Below are 18,670 nucleotides of genomic sequence, written 5' to 3' on the forward strand. Positions count from 1 at the left end.
TACCATCGATGGCCGATTGGTTCAACCATCAATAGAAACAATCGTTTGTTTGACATCAGTTGGGATGGATATATATATATATATATATATATATTTTTTTTTGCATAGATACTTTATGGGCTTTGCGTTTATATGTGGGGTGGGGCTTGCAAACATGGAGGAGGGAGAGGAGGGGTTTGCTATTTGGCCAGTGGCTGCTCCCTCTACTATTTGCAGCCGCTGACAGGGCGGTGGGGTGGGGGCAGACAAAAGGTCAGCGCTGATAGTGCTACCTTCTGTTTGCCCGGCGGCTGCTCTGTATAGTTTGCAGCCGCCAGGCTGTTGCTAGTGGGGGTGGAGAGAGAGAAGGACAGCGATGATAGCGCTGTCCTTCTCTGCCTGGCGGCTGCTCTGCTCTGCCATCAGCCGCCGGGCTGCTGCTAGCTCCGGAGGAGAGAGAGGACAGCGCTATCAGCGCTGCCTTCTCTGCCCTGTCAGCAGCCGCCGGGCTGCTGCCGGGGGTGGGTGTGCCTTCGTTGGGCTGTCCGATCACTGCTAGCAGTGATCGGCCGGCCCACGGGGAGGGACAATGTGCAGAGGGACCAGGAGGTCCCTCTGTGATTGGCGGCTGCTAGAAAATAATTTTCCTGCAGCTGCCCACAGTACTTTCCTGACTGGTCGTATCAGATATGACCATGTCAGGAAAAGCCCAGTCTGGTATGGTCGTATCTGATAGACCATGCCAGGCAAGTGGTTAAAGACTAAAATAAACTGATTGTCACACATTTGGGGGTCCCTGCATTGACTTATGAACTTATCAATGCTCATTAACAGTTCCTGCTGGCCCCAGTCTATAACTGATTGGCCTGTGTATGTCCTGATGAGTCCCGAAGCTTATACACACTTGTGGTATAGAACTGCATAAGTACATGTTTCCTTGGTCAGCTCCAAGGTGGTACAATGGTTAACTTTTGCCTTTCAGCGCTGGGACCTTGAGTCTGAATATGCCCCGGGTGTGATCTGTAAAGCCTGGGTTTCCTGCCACAGTCCAAAAACATACTTTTATTTGACTCCTAACTAAATTGGCCTAGTATGTAATGTAAGGAATCTAGATTGCAAGCTTCACGAGGGAATAGACAAATATACAGTGATGTTTGGTACTCTATAAAGCGAAACAATATGAGGTGACGTTTCAGTCTGACAGGAGCGTGTCCACTGGACCAGACTCAATGGCGGGAATTAAATTGCTTTGGACCCCCCCCCCCCCCCAATAGGTGTCTATACGATTGGGCGCCCGATAGAGCTGTTTTCTCACATCCTCCTGAGGTGCGAGAAGAAATGTGTCCAAAGGCCGTTGTTTTGGGTGCCCGAACCACCCGTGCTCCTGCGTTACCTGAATTTTCCTCAGGTAACAGTGATGACCGGTGTATATGAACCAAAATGTAAAACATCTAACCACTTGGTCCAAGTGTGGACTCTCGTGATCCATAGTTGCATCTTCCAATGTTCTAAGCCAGTGGATCTCAACCCTCAAGTTCCCCCAACAGGTCATGTTTTGAGGATTTCTGCCTGTGGAAGCAGATGGGATAATTACTGGCCCATCAAAATAGATTAACTCATCTGTGCATTAGTGGTTATTAATAGTATAAATAAAGGTTAAGTTTTAGATATTTTGTAGGGCTTTGTGCACTCTCTTAGGGAATCCTTTTTTTTTTTTCCTTTCTTTTGTTTTATATCATTTGTGCATGATTAAAGCATTCCACAAGACATGACCTGTCAGGCACCCATGGGGGAGGTGAGGGTAGGTACTTACCTCTGACGGGATTTGAACCGCCGGGCTCACGTCTGCGGTCAATCATACCACACCGTACAGAGTACTAAGTGTTTTTTGTTTTTTTTACCAATCCTGACCACAATCAATGTTTTTGTGGTTAAGGGGAAAAATTACTTGTATTTGTATTATACTGTTTTTCCCATTGTTTGACTATATGTAGTGCTATCTGCTTTTTACTTGTTTAATTTTTATTTGGTTTCTTTGCTTTTATAAAATCTGCCAATTGTGCTTGATTTGCTGACTTTTTCAGGTATCTCCTAGATTACTTTTATGGTGGTATAGTTTTTATCAAGGATGCCACCAATTCTGCATTCCTCTGTAGATGTGCACGTGCCTAAACAATGTACCTTTGGTGGCCTCCGTTTTTGAAAGTCTTTGCTGTAGTTGGTTGAGGCCTCTAGATTTCCCTGACTGGCTTTTTTTTTTTTTTCTTTTCTTTTCTGCCATATTAGGTGATCCTCCCGCCCCCTGTAATGAGACAAAGTGGAGTCAGAAATGGCAGTCGTCCCGTCCACTCAAAAGAGCCAGCCTGTCCCTGACCTCAGGATTTTGGCACGCAACTGGAAGACACTCTAGCCGCCGGCTCCTGAGAGCCATACCACGCCAGGTGGCTCAGACACTGCAGGCTGATGTTCTTTGGCAACTGGGATATACAGGTACATGTCAGAGGCCACATCACGGTGGCTATTCCGCAGTCTTAGTGGTTTATGAGAGACGTCATAGGATAATAAGTTCACCAAATGTATGTTGGATGGAGATCAACTTTAGTTCGAGCTGCGTAAAATGTTGACATTTAATAAACGCTGGATGATGATGATCCCTTTGGCAGTGTTTGCAGTGAGGAGTGGTTCTGTGTTCTGTGCCGTCAGCAGGAGAGATCAGAGCATGATTGGCATGGGCTTTTTGATCCACTATGATATGCAATTTAGTTTTTCTAATATGTTACATTTTTTTCTTCCCATTATATTTGTGTAATGGAACTATTTAGTGATGAATGTTTAGAATGCCTAATATATGTTCGTTGATTAATGGGCTCTGTAAGCAGCAACTCATTCATGCTATCATTGTCTGCCAAGTAATCCTGTCTTCATTGTCAATAACCAGCCTGTCAGTTTTGTTATCATGGTTTCCAAAAGCCTGATGCAAGGCGTAGGTATGTCACAGTTGTCATATCTTATAGGTTTATCTAATGTAGGCATATTGGGCTGGATCTAAGGCAGAGAGGAAGAATAAACCTGCAAATCTGGTTACGGCTGGGGCACAGACTTTGCACGTACTAATGTCTAGCATAAGTGTCCCCTATTACTAGGAACAAGCTAGCGAAAATATAACCTAACTTTTGATCTAGTATTAAAGAGATGCAATATAAAGTGGTAGACCATATGAATTAGTAACTTCTTCCTAAGCAGTATGTAATGACACGGGTATAGCATGGCTTTGTGCCTTGCACATGGACCCCATGTGGGCTGTATGGGACGTAAGGGAATAGCAGAGGTTCTGTAAACCCCCAGAGCTGGCAGTGGGACCTCCATGATATCTCTGCAGGTCTCTTTCGCCGTCTTGTGTTAAACCTCATTTCTCTTAATCCAGGTAGTAACGTCAGAGTTGCCGTATTTGACACTGGATTAAGTGAGAGACACCCACACTTTAAAAATGTAAAGGAACGAACCAACTGGACTAATGAGAAAACCTTAGATGATGGTAAGTATAAGCCAGTCTTACGGAGTGTAGACTTTGTTCCTTGATCTGCTATTCTCATTTTGTCCTTCTCTTGAGAGTTCTAGTGCTGATCTACTGTAGTGAAACCATATAATGGTGCCTGAGCCTTCGATAAATCTATACCTTTAAATGATGGTTACAGATGCCTTATTTATAAAGGACAACTATAGAATGGATTCTTGAGGCTAAAATAAGGTTATTCCAACTTGCAAGATCTATCCACATTTTATTGCTTAATAACTTAAACAGGAAGTTGTTACAATGTTTTGCCATCTGACCACTGCTAAAACGGTTTATAAAATGTATTGTTACTTTTCTCCTAAAGCTTTGTATAAAATAGTTATTCTCCTAATGAAGAATGCTGCCCACTTATCCAGTATTTCCAGTTAGGTGCTGTATTTATTGAGCCTCTATACTTGGTTATTTTATTTATTCTTGGTATAACTTTTGTCTTCACTAATGGCTTACCATTAGACTTCCTAGTAATGGATACTGGGCAGGATATTCTCTTCTGCCCCGAGCCACTTTTCTCATAGGAGAGGAAAACTTCCTTTACCAAGAAAGCTACTTCACTGATGTCTCCAGGGGAAAATATAAAGCAAGAAAAGCCTAATAGTCAAAACCCTGTATCTTGTATAAATCTAATATTGCCACTTGTCATTATTCTGAAATGAAAACTATACCAAGCCTGTGCATGGGGCTGACCTTTCCAAACTTAGCTAAGAAACTCCCATAATTTGCACTATGCACCCTCTGGTTCAGAAATACAGCTGGGTTCCCCCTGTGTGTGGAAAGGGTCCGTACACACGTTATATTTGGCCCACAATTGTCTCTGTGTCTTTGCACTTTCATTATTCATTATGAGGAAATGAAACAGCCGTCACTCCTGTGTGCTTTCTCTGCTTATACAGGGCTTGGACATGGGACCTTTGTGGCAGGTGTCATTGCCAGCATGAGGGAATGCCAGGGATTTGCTCCAGACTCTGAATTACACATATACCGAGTCTTCACCAATAGCCAGGTACTTTCCTTGCTTAGCACTATCCTGGTGTTGAATTTCTGTTTGCATGGTCTTGTTACAATTTTCCTATTGTGTATGTTGATGGATATCAAATGTATTCCACGTACACACTCCTATGACACGTCCCCACAGTGGTGGTGGTCTAGATTAATGGGGCCCATACATCAGGCAGCTATGGGGGCAATTCCTGGTTTTGCCGATGCCTGGCGATTGGGGCAATCCGTCATGTTGGAAAGCCTTGGTTCGCCTATTACAATGAAAAAAATACCTGGACCTGTGAGTCTGGGATTTTTAACCTGCTGTATTTTGCCATAAATCGACGGAACCCCGATCATCTATGTCCACAGATCAGAATTTGCCCGCAGATGTATTGGTGCCACCCACCTGAAACATAGAATTTGATGGCAGATTATAACTATTTGGCCATCTAGTCTGTCCATGTAGGGTTAGATTATGAGTTAGCAAATGGGTCAGGGGTTTGGTTAGGGGGGGTTAAGGTTGGTTAGGGAGTTCAGTTGTTTGGGTATTAGTGTTAGGATAGTAGAGTTAGGGGCTAGTATTTTATAGAGCAGGGTATTGGGGTTAGTGGTTTGTAAGAGTCCGGGGGGGTTGTTTGGATATTAGGGTTGGAGGTTAGTGTATGGGAGTTAGCTTATTAGTGTCAGTGGTTAAGGTTGTTTGGGTGTTGGGGGAAAGGGGTACGTGGACAAATACGCACGGCCTTGTCACCAAGGTCCAGCTGAGTATCCAGGATATGACTCCATATACAGATCATCCCTTGTCACTATTGCAATTAGTTCTGGAATTACATGATCTCCTAAGCTCCAAGCACTTGCACGCACACAGCTCTAAGTTTTGTTAGTACATCTAGTTCTAACCATGTTCAGACATTACACAAAACAATGACAATGTTTTAGTTATTACCCTGATGCTCCTTCCATTCAAGCGTCCGTCAGGACACCCCTTCACTGTGTCAGCGCTGTTGGGCAGGGGGGAGAACAGACCTCCCTCTCACTGCACTCGGGGTTTCCATACACGTAGATGAAATCTGTGATATTGTAACACAACCAGATTTCTGTGGGATTGACTATTGATCAACACTGTTGACTTTAAACAGCATGTAAAGTGATTGGGTGGCTATGGGCTGTGGTCACTGGAATATAAGGAACATCCAGACACTGGGAATACATTATGTGGCCCCAATATTGACCACCAAACCAGCGACCACAAATTAACAGTTGGAGGTCAGGAATGAGTTAAACTATGTTCATTCAGACAATTGACACTGCAAATCAGAATTTACATCCAAACTTTGCCCCCAATGCAGTTAGTATAGGAAGATGGTTTTGTCTGCGAGCATATAATTCACCCGCTTTCTCTGGAAACATTTGATTCATTATAATAATGAATATGTATGTTTGTTCTGCGGAGCTGGTCTCCAATTTTAGGATTAGCTCCAGGTTCCTGCACGCTGCTGTGCTTTTGTGGCTACTTATTAATTTAAGGGACTCCGGTTTTCAGCCGGCAGCATTTACGCTCTGGTTCTCTACGGTAGGAGTAGCAGATGCTAATTTTGGCTAAGACCCATTGTCAACAAGTTCCCCTCCTTTTAATTTAGTCCTATTGTTCTTGTGTTTACATTTATATTAGTGTTACATTGTTTGCTCCCCACAGGAAGGGGGCTGTTACGTAGCAGAATTCTCTTCGCTTGGGTTCTCTCATTATTCAGAGTCACACGTATGAACAGACAGGTATATATTTGGATACAGGAAGACTGTTACAGATATGATGAGATGCCCTGTCCACTCCTAGCTCCACTATATGGAGACAGAGCCGCAAACAGGGAAGACATTATATGGAAGTGGAGTACTGCAAAGGGAGATACTAGACGGAGAAATTGGAGCAGTGCTTATGTATAGGTGTATAATTTGTGGCATTATAAATACATGTGATTGTATGTAAACACAACTGAAACAAATCACTTTATAACTATGTAAGTGGGTTGAAGAAACCAAACTTACAAGGAATGTAGTTTTTCTTCCTGTATAAATACAGCACTTTTCCTGCTTGGACGTATAACCAGCAGGAAGCACATATCCTGTACTTGATGGTTTGCAGCCGCAGTGCTCAGAATTCAGGCTTTAGTTGCTGGAATCCCGGCAGATGTGCACCCTTGTGGCTGTGTCACCATGCAGCAGCAGCGGTTCTCAAACCTTCTTGAATCACGGTGCCCTAGATCACAGGTTCTCAAACTCTGTCCTCAGGACCCCAAACAGTGCATGTTTTCCAGGTCTCCTCACAGAATCAAGTGTGACATAATTAGCTCCAACTGTGGATCTTTTAAAATGTCAGTGTGTAATGACTACACCTGTGCACCTGCCGGGTGACCTGGGAAATGTGACCTGTGGGGTCCTGAGGTCAGAGTTTGAGAAACACTAGTATCGGCATATTTTTCATGGCACACCCCGAAGTCAAAAGTTTCTTTATTGAGAAATTCTGCAAAAATTATTACATTTTAAGTAAATTGTGCTCATTTGTCATGAGTTACGTGGTGGTGGGCAGGGTTGTGCTTCTGTTTGTATATACATATTTTAAGATTGGCTGCTGTCGGCACTGGCTTTTGCTTATCACATCGGCCATGAATAATTTTCTTGGTCCTACACCACCAACTCACGGCACCCCTGCAAGAGCCCCATGGCACCCGGTTTGGGAACCACGGCCATACAGACTGTCAATGTAAAACTATGAAATAAAGCCATAAATGACAATGTCAGGGAAAGTCACATTATCCTCCACTATTGCACGCTTTCCTTATCCCATAAGATTGTAAACTCTCTATGGGGCAGTGTCTTTCCTTATCCCATAAGATTGTAAACTCTCTATGGGGCAGTGTCTTTCCTTTTCCCATAAGATTGTAAACTCTCTATGGGGCAGTGTCTTTCCTTATCCCATAAGATTGTAAACTCTCTATGGGGCAGTGTCTTTCCTTATCCCATAAGATTGTAAACTGTCTATGGGGCAGTGTCTTTCCTTATCCCATAAGATTGTAAACTGTCTATGGGGCAGTGTCTTTCCTTATCCCATAAGATTGTAAACTCTCTATGGGGCAGTGTCTTTCCTTATCCCCATTCAGATTATAAGCTCTTCAGTGGGTGCCCAGTAGAAGTGTACCTGCTGTTTCACACTATTTTTAGTGAATATGTTGGCACAATATAAATTTTTTTTTAAAAATATTGGCAGTTTCTAGATGCCCGTTCAGTATAGGGCAATGACTGAGCCCTGGGCACAAATGTATCACTATCCACCTGTTCACCTTTATTGGAGGATGCACCTTTCTTATTGGAGATCGTAGTGCAGTGTGTGCACATAGCCTGTGGGTGGAGGCTGTGGCTGCTGTGATAGGCACACATGCACTAGAAGACAGGCAGACGTCTGCACGATTACGACATTGTAATCGTACAGTCGTTTGTCAGTCTGTGATGAGCCTGCACTGACCGAGCAGTCGTTCAGTGTAGGCACAATCGGTCATCTGCAAACCTACTGAACCTGACTGTATCGTAAGGTTGTACAACATTTGTCCGATAGATGTCTAACCGACCAGCGGGAGCGCGCATCGCTGGTCGTTTTAGCCCTTTCTTAACTATGTTCAAACTATTAGCAAACTATTAGTTAACGATATCGTTATTGTTCAATCGCTCAATTTAATTGTCTAGTGCAGGGATGGGGAACCTCAGGCCCGGGTGCCGTATAAGGCCCTCGGAATCATTTGAGCTGGCCCTCTGAGCTTTTTTCTGGTAGCCTCATTTGGTTAGCTTAGTAGGGTGCCTATAATGGAACCCTGCAGCCAGAATCTATGCAGCAGTGCCGCCTGGAGCGTCCTTAGGATTCTTCAGACGGTTACACCGCTGCCCTTACAGCTCCTCGGAGCATCCTCAAGATGTTCCGGGCATTGCTGTAATCACCAGCGTTTGTAACCTCGTCCCCATGTGACGTCACTCAGAGGGGGCGTGGCCTGCACTGGCCCCGAAAATAATGTTCTATATATCAAAATGGCCATCGGCAGAAAGAAAGGTTCCCCACCCCTGGTCTAGTGGATGTGTGCCTTTTAGTCAGGAGGGGGAGAGTGCTGCTGCTCTGACACTGTTTTGCGCTGTGCATATACTGGAAATGGACCATATGTAGCAGTAGTATACATGCCCATGTAACAGGAGAGAAGCATGCTTCATTCTCTCTCCCAGGTGCTAAGCATTACAAGGGAGCCCTACATCTCTCATATGGGCTTCTCACAGATTCTGTGTGCATCGTCTCTCGTCAGGTCTCCTACACTTCTTGGTTCTTGGATGCCTTTAATTACGCCATCCTGAAGAAGATTGATGTCCTGAACCTCAGTATCGGGGGTCCTGACTTCATGGATCATCCTTTTGTGGACAAGGTTGGTTGTGATAATTTGGAGTTATTGCCCCGGACAATTTCTATTTATTTCGTTTTTGAGATTATCGTCATAGGTGGTGACTTAAATGACCAAGTTCTCCTTCTTACAGAAAGCTTCAGATTTGAATATGATCACTATAAGTAACAGATAAATGAGCTAACTACATTGTGTTACATAACCCCTGAGCTCTCCGGTGTACAGATGTGTCCACATACATCTAGCCTCCTTGCGCACTAAACAGCCCTTGTAGACGCGCCGTGGCATGACTGTAGTGCCGAGCATCTTTTCGTGCAAATTTTTACCTTCAAATGCATCTTATTCGCGTGGCGTTCTGTGTGCGACTGTGTATCTGCATGTGAAACACTACATTAGTGTCAGCGACTGTAACGTAGCATTTGGCATGCCGATACACCCGCAGTCACACACAGATCATAGGCACACTGCATACCATTTTAATCAGCAGAAACTGCTTGTGCTAATCATTCGCATCGCCATGCGAATAAGACTTTTTTGAAGGTAAAACGTCATGAAGAGACGTTCGGTGCTACAGAGTCACACTGAGCTCCCGCATTGTGCGGTGTGACTTGTAGTGCACTAGGGATAGATGTATGTGAACACATCTGTATGTCAGGAAGTGTCTCCTTAAGTAATATATATATATATATATATATATATATATATATATATATATATATATATATATATATATATATATATATTTTTTTTTCTCCTGTGCAGGTTTGGGAACTAACAGCTAACAAAGTGATCATGGTTTCTGCCATAGGAAATGATGGACCCCTCTATGGGTATGAATGGGTATATGTATTTGGGGGGTCTGGTTTTCTGTGTACACAATCTGCAAAGCACACGAGCCAAGTAGAATGAGAGAAAGCTAGCAGACCTACATCAATTTTTGCCTCCCATATTGATATTATTACACACAAGGTGTGACAAGTGTTTATCCCTAGCAGACAGAACTATGTATTTAGGAGTATATTTACTATGCCACGGTTTATCCGCTGATCATCTGCAGATTTGACCAGCCACCGGAAATTACGGCACCTGCAGTATTCGCGCCCGAACGGCAGAACAATTAAATTGCTGCTGGTGGGCGCCCACTAGTGGCGGGCACTCAAACAATTGAATCCCCCCACACCGTTTGCAGATTCTGGCTTTTACCAATCTTTATTTTTTCTTTATAGTACTTTTTTAGTGGCTTGTTTTGATTTAGGTATTTCTTATATGCCTTTGCCTCTACAGGGGTATGTGCATGCTGTACATTGTTGGTTCTCCCAGTATGTCTGGTGTTTTTCTCTTTGTATACTGTTACCCCCAATTGTGACCTATTTTGATTGGTAATCTTCACCCAATTGTACAGTACTACAAGAAATTTAAGGCAATTTTATAAATACTACTAATGTGATATCAAATCCTCAGCATTTATCTTTAGTGTTTCCTTCCTATCTATAGATTGTAAGCTTGCAAGCAGGGCCCTCTTACCTCTGTCTGTTATTATCCTGTTATGTTCTATAAATGTTTCCAGTTGTAAAGCGCAACGGAATATGCTGCACTATATAAAACTGTTGATAATAGATAAATACCTGTCTGCTCTTCCTCAGGACACTTAACAACCCAGCGGACCAGATGGATGTCATTGGAGTTGGTGGTATTGACTTTGAGGACAACATAGCTCGATTTTCTTCAAGGGGAATGACCACATGGGTAACTCTACTTACAGTGACTTTTCTAACTGCTGCCGTTCAGCTGTCCTTATTATTCTTGTTAGTAGACTAATATGTGACTACAGTAGCCGACCGCTAAAACACCACCCACATTATAGCATTTGATTATGTCCTGTTTAAAAGAAAGGGAGAAGTTCTTGATTTTCTGTAGTGCCCCCAAAAGCTGGTTCACTACAAATTGACAAGGGGATTAAATGGCACAATTCTTTTTTTTTTTTTTTTCTTTTTAATATAATACTTGTATGTATGAAGTCTAAAATTGAGACAGTGCTGCTAGTTCCTATGATAGAGAATATAGAGTCTTCTGTCACAAAGGAGGTGCTGATGTTTCCCTTTGCTTTCCTGCAGGAGCTGCCTGGTGGGTATGGAAGGATGAAGCCTGACATAGTCACCTACGGTTCTGGGGTTCGGGGATCTGGTATGAAAGGTGGCTGTCGCTCCCTCTCGGGTACAAGCGTAGCTTCCCCTGTGGTGGCTGGAGCTGTGACATTACTTGTTAGGTAAATACCTCTCTTGCTCTTTAAGCAAACAGCCGTCTGATTGCAGGAGCGGTCATCACGGAGTGCATAAAATGTTGTGTGCCCCTTTACCCTGTGTGTCCTCGCCTTTATGTAATGAAAACAAAAGTGCAGATTTACACATTCTTGCCATTCTTTAACACTCTTTGGTTGTCCTCAGTTTAGCCTATGTTACAATAAAAATGCAGGGCTACACTGTGCCAAAATCACAATCATAGGGCAGGTGTTTGGGGGCTGCTATAGCCAGAGGTGTCTCTTGGAGATACAATGTAAAGGAGTAGTCCTGACGCTGCAGCTATGTGTGGTGCATGGGTGAGGTTGCTGATATGTGGCGGTGGTTTATGTTGGATATGCAACCTGTGGAACTACACATCCCAGCATGCCCTGCCACAGTTTTGCTGTTAGGGCAAGCTGGGATATGTAGTTTCACAACAGTTAATGGCCACTGTTTAATGTGCATATAAAATGCTAGTCTAGGTTGCAGTGTTTCAGCTCAGAGTTTGTAATGTTAGAGGAATGTTATAGGAAGAACATGACTGAGAACATGACTGTGACTAAGCTTGGGTCCTGTCCAGGCTGCGAGGCCATGGACGCAGATCCTGGCCTTCCCACTCCCGGAAAACGGAGCGATTTTGCAGGATCCGATAATCAGCAATACTGCGATGTGCACTGCAGAACTAGGCCCTAAGTGTGATGCCAGGAAGCGCCTGCTTGTTTTGTCTTGTTTGGTGATTAAGATTTATTTTACCATTTATAAATAATTTGCATTTTTATTGATGTGCACTTTTTTTTCACTGCTGATGTCCATTACTTTCACCTGACATTAATGAGTAAAACCCACGGGCTGCTGGGAGAAGGACCATTGCTGCACTGCAAGTCTGCTGTAAATGGAAATACAATAATCCAGACATGCGCTCATCTCGTGGAGTGTTACAAATGTAGTACATGTGGCATTAACGAGTGTAGTAAATGAGGATGGCAAAGGTCTGTTTTAGTCAGTGTGTTTATTGTTTTACACAGTATAAATATTACTCCAAGTTTACTCACTGGAGCCCCTCCATCTCTTTATCTGTACGTACCCACTTAGGGTCTTATCTGAGTATTTTGGGTATAACTACCACTTACGTTCTTGTTACTATGCCAGTGTTTGGTGTTTCCTTGGATTAACAGTAAAAATATTGAGGGTGGGCAGTTGGTACCTGTCTGAATGGGATTGTGCAATAAACCTCAGGCAAGTCAGGACTATCTACTAATAATTCTGTGTCTCTCCAGTACAGTACAGAAGCGGGAGATGGTGAATCCAGCCAGCATGAAGCAGGCCCTCATTGCTTCTGCTAGAAGACTTCCAGGCGTCAATATGTTTGAACAGGGACATGGAAAACTGGACCTTCTCCGGGCTTACCAGATCCTCAACAGTTACAAACCACAAGCCAGGTCATTTTTATTTATAAATAGTTGTACAGTTGCCAAACCCATTACTAAATCCATGCAAACATACACCGTTCAAGATGATCCTGCTTTGGTTCACGTGCATCTGTTACCCCTTTTCCACCAAAATTCTGGGTCTGACCCGGAGTTGGAACAGATGGCCTGATTCAGACCCGCTCATGAGCGCTGAGCGCTCGCAAGCAGGTCGATGGTGCCCTAGTGCGCATGCGCGAGACCCGCATAGCGACAGCCAAGCTGTCGCTATGGGTCTCGCACCAAAGGGGGCGTGCTATCGATGGTGAGTGACAGCACGCCACCTTTGGTGGGCGTGCAGGGGGCGTTGCTGCCCAGACGGAGGCGTTCCCATGGGAACGCCTACCGTCTGGGGCCGGCCCCACTGACATCACTAGTGATGTCAGTGGGAGTGCTTTTGGCTCTGAAAGAGCCAAAAGCACTCCTGGGCTTGCGGCAGCGAGACCCTACCGCAGGGTCTCGTCGCAAGCCCGATGGTCGCGATGGTCTTGACCATTGCGACCATCTTTTTGGCCGCTCCATTTTTAGGTAGGAGGGCCCTGATTCAGAGCGAGCGCTCTGGTCTGGCGTGAAAGTGGTCGCTTGGAGATTACGTCATCTCCAAGCGCCACTGAAGCTGGACCAATCGGCCAGCTTGCGGCGCACTCCAGGTCATCGTGACCCGGAGTGCGCTGTTCTCACAGCAGGGTTTCACGGGCTAAGCACGTGTTAAACCCTGCTTTTTACTGGGGTTGGATTGCCGAGTCACTACTCTACCCTTTTACACCAGGGAGCTGCCCTGGTTAACCCTGCAATAAACCGGGTTTTAGCTCCGGTGTAAAAGGGGTATTAGTTTTATGTATGTGTTTGAGCCAAATATCTCTTGTCCATGAGAATTGGTGGTTATCGAGCACCTTGTGACCTTGCTGAATGTTCTTTCACCCCACAGCCTGTTTGTTGGATGCATGTTACAGATCGCGTGCATGGGATGAGAAGGCCAGTGTTGCTTTATATGTGGATATATATATATATTTTTTTTTCCTGCAGTTTGAGCCCCAGCTACGTGGACCTGACAGAATGTCCCTACATGTGGCCATACTGTTCCCAACCCATTTACTATGGCGGAATGCCAACTATTGTAAACATCACTATTCTAAATGGCATGGGAGTCACCGGCAGGATCGTGGACAAGGTGAGGCCAGGCTTGCCTGCCCAAATATGGATGGTGCGGCTGGGAATAAATTACATCTGTGGCCTGTGGTACAGGTCCTGTCACCACATAGGAATTCTGACACTCTCCTTTTTCTCTGCAGCCCGACTGGCAGCCATACCTCCCACACAACGGCGATAACATCGAAGTGGCTTTCTCCTACTCCTCTGTGCTGTGGCCGTGGTCCGGTTATCTGGCCATCTCCATCTCCGTAGCGAAGAAGGCAGCTTCGTGGGAGGGCATTGCTCAGGGTCATGTGATGGTTACAGTGGCATCACCAGGGGAGAGTGAGGTGTGTGTGTATATAGGGTCATCTGCACTTTCTTGCTGGTCTACAGCTGCTTAGGCAGCAGTCATATATGTTCTCTCTTAGCTGTAAAGTGATCTCGGGCAGCCTAGAAGCTGACCTGTATAGGATCGAGTACACCTTTCTACATCAGGGTCCATAGGGTATCCACAGGATACCTTGGGGTATAGGTGATGATGTCAGGCATCTGGCACCATAGAGTTAAGTTTCAGCCTCCCAGGATGCACTAGGGTCCCCCTCCTATACCCTGCCCCCGAGCCAAGGCATCTCAGTTTTGTTGGTGCCCGGCTCTGAGTCGGAGCACCTGTTTAGAGGAGGGCTAAGGATAGCCCCTGAAGCTTTCTTCAAGGCAGCTGTGGCTGCCCATCTGGAAGTACAACATGGACAGTCATTATTGACGTCCATGCTGTCTTCCCTACACCCCCTGCTGGTACTGATCCGGGAATGCTGGTAGGCATCTGGGGTCACAGCTAGCGGTGACCCCAGATGTTTGGGACTATGGCCGGATTTAAGGGGGACAGCAGGTAAGCAGCGGGGTCCCGTGGTGGGTCCCCGCTGACACATGGTCCGGAGTCCCCAGGCAGGGGGCTCCCTGGGGAATGGCTGCAGCGTGGAGCCATGTAAGACCTGCGCTTCCACTACCCCCCTGGGACAGCGGACCGCAGCTGAGCGGTAGCGCTGCGGCGTCCCAGGGGTTAATTGCATGCCAGGGGGGCGCGCCTTCCCTGTATACAGCTGGCGCCTCCCCTGCTGCACACATCCTCTCTGCACTAGCCGATTGGTCCTGTGACAGCGCTCCTCCCCCAGGCTGGCCTCCTCTCTGCTCCTTGGTGGCCATCTTTACAGAAAGCATGGTGAACGCTGCTGGAAGCTGCTGATCGGTAGTTTCGTGGTCTGGGTCCCCCGGCATACCTCTCCTCCGTTGGAACAGGTCTGTGTATGCAGCGCTGTGTCCTACCAGACTCTCTGTCTGTGTAGTTGAGGATCAGCGCTGATAGTGCAGGGATTAATTTCTTTGCATAGTATGTGACTGCTGCTAGCGTCTGCTGCCTGTACTTTCACTTTCTACTGTCAGCCTTTTCACTGTCCCTGCTCTTTTTTTGCTAAAGCCCTTGCGGTGCGGTGATTGCAGGGCGGTTCTCTCACTATACTAACGTGTATCAGTGAGAGGGGTCACATACTTGCCATCATGTCTGAGAGTGATTTTTCCCCTCCAGCTTCTGTGTACTACGTGTAAGGTACCTATACCGGAGGGGGAGGGTAGTGCAGAGGGGCTATGTCGGCAGTGTTATTTATTGGCGCCCAATTACTGTCACGGCTCCGGTACAGGAACCGCCCTGGGCTTGTTTCGCTAAAGCGCTTACAATCCTAGTGGGCCAGTTAGCTCCGCAACCTGCGTTCTCTCAGATGGGATTGTCCCAGCAGTCAGTGGTGTCGTCACCCATGCAGGGGTTCCCGAGACAACTGATGGTACCCCACGGTCTCCCTATTTCCCCTCCTCAGGTCTCAGGAGCCAGTGTGGGTTAATTCTCTGACAAGTTCTGTACAGCATTTGTCGGACGTGTTACAAGGGGAGTCTTGGTTGCGGCCTCACAAGCGGCCCGTGGCGTCTCTGTCCACTCCTTATGAAGATGACGATGGGACGACCGATGACGGGGAGATTCTGGATCTTTCGGACCAAGAACCTCTCCGTACTAAAGAGTCGGACGCTAAGTCTAAGGTTTATATTCCTGGCCTTATTCGTGCAGTCCGCACTGCTTTAGTTATTGAGGATGATGAACCTCTGGTATCAAAATCCAAATATACCTTTTTCAAGGATATTAAGGGTGACGCCTCAGTGTTTCCTCTTTCGGGTCAATTGGTGGACCACTTAGAGGAGGCGTGGAAACATCCTGGAAACGGTATCAACCTCAAAGACATTTAGCAGTGGCTTATTCATTTGCGGACAATTATTTTTCTAAATGGGAATCCCCGCCACAGGTGGAGTCCCATGTGACACACCTGGTCCGAAGTGCCACGTTGCCCATGTCCTCCTTGAAGGATGCCACTGACCGTAAGGTGGAGATCTGCCTAAAGTCCGTTTATTCCCTCGCGGGGGGGGGGTGCAGCCAGGCCGGCTATGGAGCGCTGGGCAGATAGTTTGGAAGCGTCTTTCGATTCCGACTGTTCGGCTGGACAGACCGAGTTGATAGGCAATCTCCGGGATTCGGCCACTTACATTAATGAAGTGGCTTTAGATATCAGTACCCTGACTTCTCGGATTTCTTCGGCAACTGTGGCGGCTCGTCGCATCTTATGGTTGCAATCTTGGAAGGCAGACGCTGATTCCAAAAAGGGCTTGGAAGCTTTGCCTTTTAACGGAGAAGTCCTATTTGGTCCGGATCTGGACAAAATTGTAGCCACGCTGGCGGCAGCCAAATCGGCATATCTCCCGTCTGCTGCAGTTCCTTCCAGTTCAGGTACGTCGTCCTTTCGGCCTTACAGGGCCCAGGGTAGGCCTAAAGCAGTGTCTTTTCACCGACAGGCTGGCCCCAAGAAATCAGCCAAGCCCCGGAAGCAGGCCTGTAGTACCAGACGTCCGGCCCCAAGTCCGATGACAAATCTGCGGCCTGACGGTCCGGGCCTCCCTTTGGGGGATCCCAAAGTGGGAGGCCGCCTGCTACGGTGCGCCCAGTGTTGGTCGGTAACCACGACAGACAGTTTGGTTCATGAGGTGGTTTCTCACGGGTATGCCCTCTCCTTTCGGCACAGGCCCCCATCCCGATTCTTCACAACGGGTCTTCCATCAGACCGGTTTTGCACACTATGCTCCAGGCTGGAGTTATAGTGCCTGTTCCTTTCTCCCAGAGGGGTCTGGGTTTCTATTTCAATCTGTTTTTGGTGCAGAAACCCAATGGGTCGTACCGTCCGATCCTCAACCTCAAAGCACTCAACAAGTCCTTGCAGGTGCTGAGGTTTCGGATGGAGACCCTACGGTCCATCATTCTGGCGCTGGAACCTGGGGATTACATGGTGTCGTTGGACATACAGGACGCTTACCTGCATGTCTCTATTCTTTCGCGCCATCAACAGTTCCTCAGGCTTGCAATCCGCAACGATCACTTCCAGTTCCGGGTGTTACCGTTTGGCCTGGCGACAGCACCACGTGTGTTCACCAAGGTTATGGCGGTCATGGCGGCTTCCCTGCGGCTGCAGGGAGTCCACATGTTGCCGTACCTAGACGACCTTCTGTTGGTAGCAGGATCTCCGGAGCTCCTTCTACACCATTTGGATCTGACGATTGCAGTACTGCAGCGGCACGGCTGGTTGATAAACTGGCAGAAGTCCACCCTGCTCCCGTCTCAGAGGATTCTGCACCTCGGAGCCTTATTGGACTCCGGTCAGCAGAGGATCTTTGTGACGGAAGAAAAGATCTCTGCCTTGCAGTTGAGGGTGCGCAGCTGTCTGCAGAGTCGCCGTGTGTCTCTTCACTCAGCAATGAGGTTACTGGGCTCCATGGTGTCAGTGTTCGACACGGTGGAATATGCCCAGTTTCACTCCAGACCTCTGCAGCAATTGATCCTGTCCAAATGGAATGGACTGCCTCAGTCTCAAATCCCAGACGATGGTGCTCACTCCGGAGGTTCGCCTTTCCCTTGCCTGGTTGTTGCAGACGACCCATCTCAACAAGGGTCGGCCGTTTTGGGTGGCGAACTGGGTCCTATTGACAACAGACGCCAGTCTTCGGGGCTGGGGAGCGGTCACGGGTCCGCACTTGTTCCAGGCCAGGTGGACTCAGGCGGAAAAGGAGCTTCCAATAAACATCTTCGAACTCCGCGCCGTTTTCAATGCTCTCCAGCAGGCACATCGGGTTCTCCAGGGTCATCCCGTGCAGGTCCAGTCGGACAACGCCACCACCGTGGCCTACATAAATTGGCAAGGAGGAACCCGAAGTCGGGTGGCACTCGTAGAGGTGTCCCGCATCCTGATCTGGGCGGAGCGCAATCTCCCGGCCATATCAGCAGTATTCATCCCGGGAGTCCTCAACTGGGAGGCAGACTTTCTCAGTCGCCAGGACGTTCATCCGGGGGAGTGATCTCTGCACCAGGACGTCTTTCAACTTCTGGTGGACAGGTGGGGTCTTCCAGAGATCGACCTCATGGCGGCACGGCACAACAACAAGTTGCCGGTGTACGGGTCTCGCACAAGAGACGAAGAGGCGTCTCTGGTGGATGCTCTGTCCGTCCGGTGGACGTTCCAGTTTGCTTATCTCTTTCCTCAGTTTTCCCTTCCACGGGTAATCCGGAAATTCAAACAGGAAGGAGGGACGCTCCTGTTGATAGCTCCCGCGTGGCCCAGACGGCACTGGTTCTCAGACCTTCAGGGTCTGTCCGTGGACATTCCTCTGTGGTTGCCGCTATGACCGGACCTACTGTCACAGGGCCCTTGTCTTCACCCGGACCTGACTCGGCTGTCTTTGACGGCGTGG

The 18,670-nt window shown here is 47.1% G+C and overlaps 1 protein-coding gene across 1 annotated transcript in view; it reads left to right on the top strand.

The window, feature by feature from the left end:
• MBTPS1 (membrane bound transcription factor peptidase, site 1) overlaps positions 1-18,670 on the top strand; it is a 55,445-nt gene that overhangs the window by 22,039 nt on the left and 14,736 nt on the right. The window contains exons 4-13 of the mRNA XM_088458399.1: positions 2,266-2,469; positions 3,404-3,514; positions 4,444-4,553; positions 8,869-8,985; positions 9,724-9,791; positions 10,605-10,707; positions 11,076-11,227; positions 12,518-12,679; positions 13,733-13,877; positions 13,999-14,187. Of these exons, the coding sequence (XP_088314525.1) occupies positions 2,266-2,469; positions 3,404-3,514; positions 4,444-4,553; positions 8,869-8,985; positions 9,724-9,791; positions 10,605-10,707; positions 11,076-11,227; positions 12,518-12,679; positions 13,733-13,877; positions 13,999-14,187 (1,361 nt within the window). The remainder of the gene's footprint in view (positions 1-2,265; positions 2,470-3,403; positions 3,515-4,443; positions 4,554-8,868; positions 8,986-9,723; positions 9,792-10,604; positions 10,708-11,075; positions 11,228-12,517; positions 12,680-13,732; positions 13,878-13,998; positions 14,188-18,670) is intronic.

The sequence above is a fragment of the Taudactylus pleione genome, unplaced genomic scaffold (genome assembly GCF_031769625.1).
Source record: "Taudactylus pleione unplaced genomic scaffold, aTauple2 ptg000828l, whole genome shotgun sequence".
NCBI classification, from domain to species: Eukaryota; Metazoa; Chordata; class Amphibia; order Anura; family Myobatrachidae; genus Taudactylus; species Taudactylus pleione.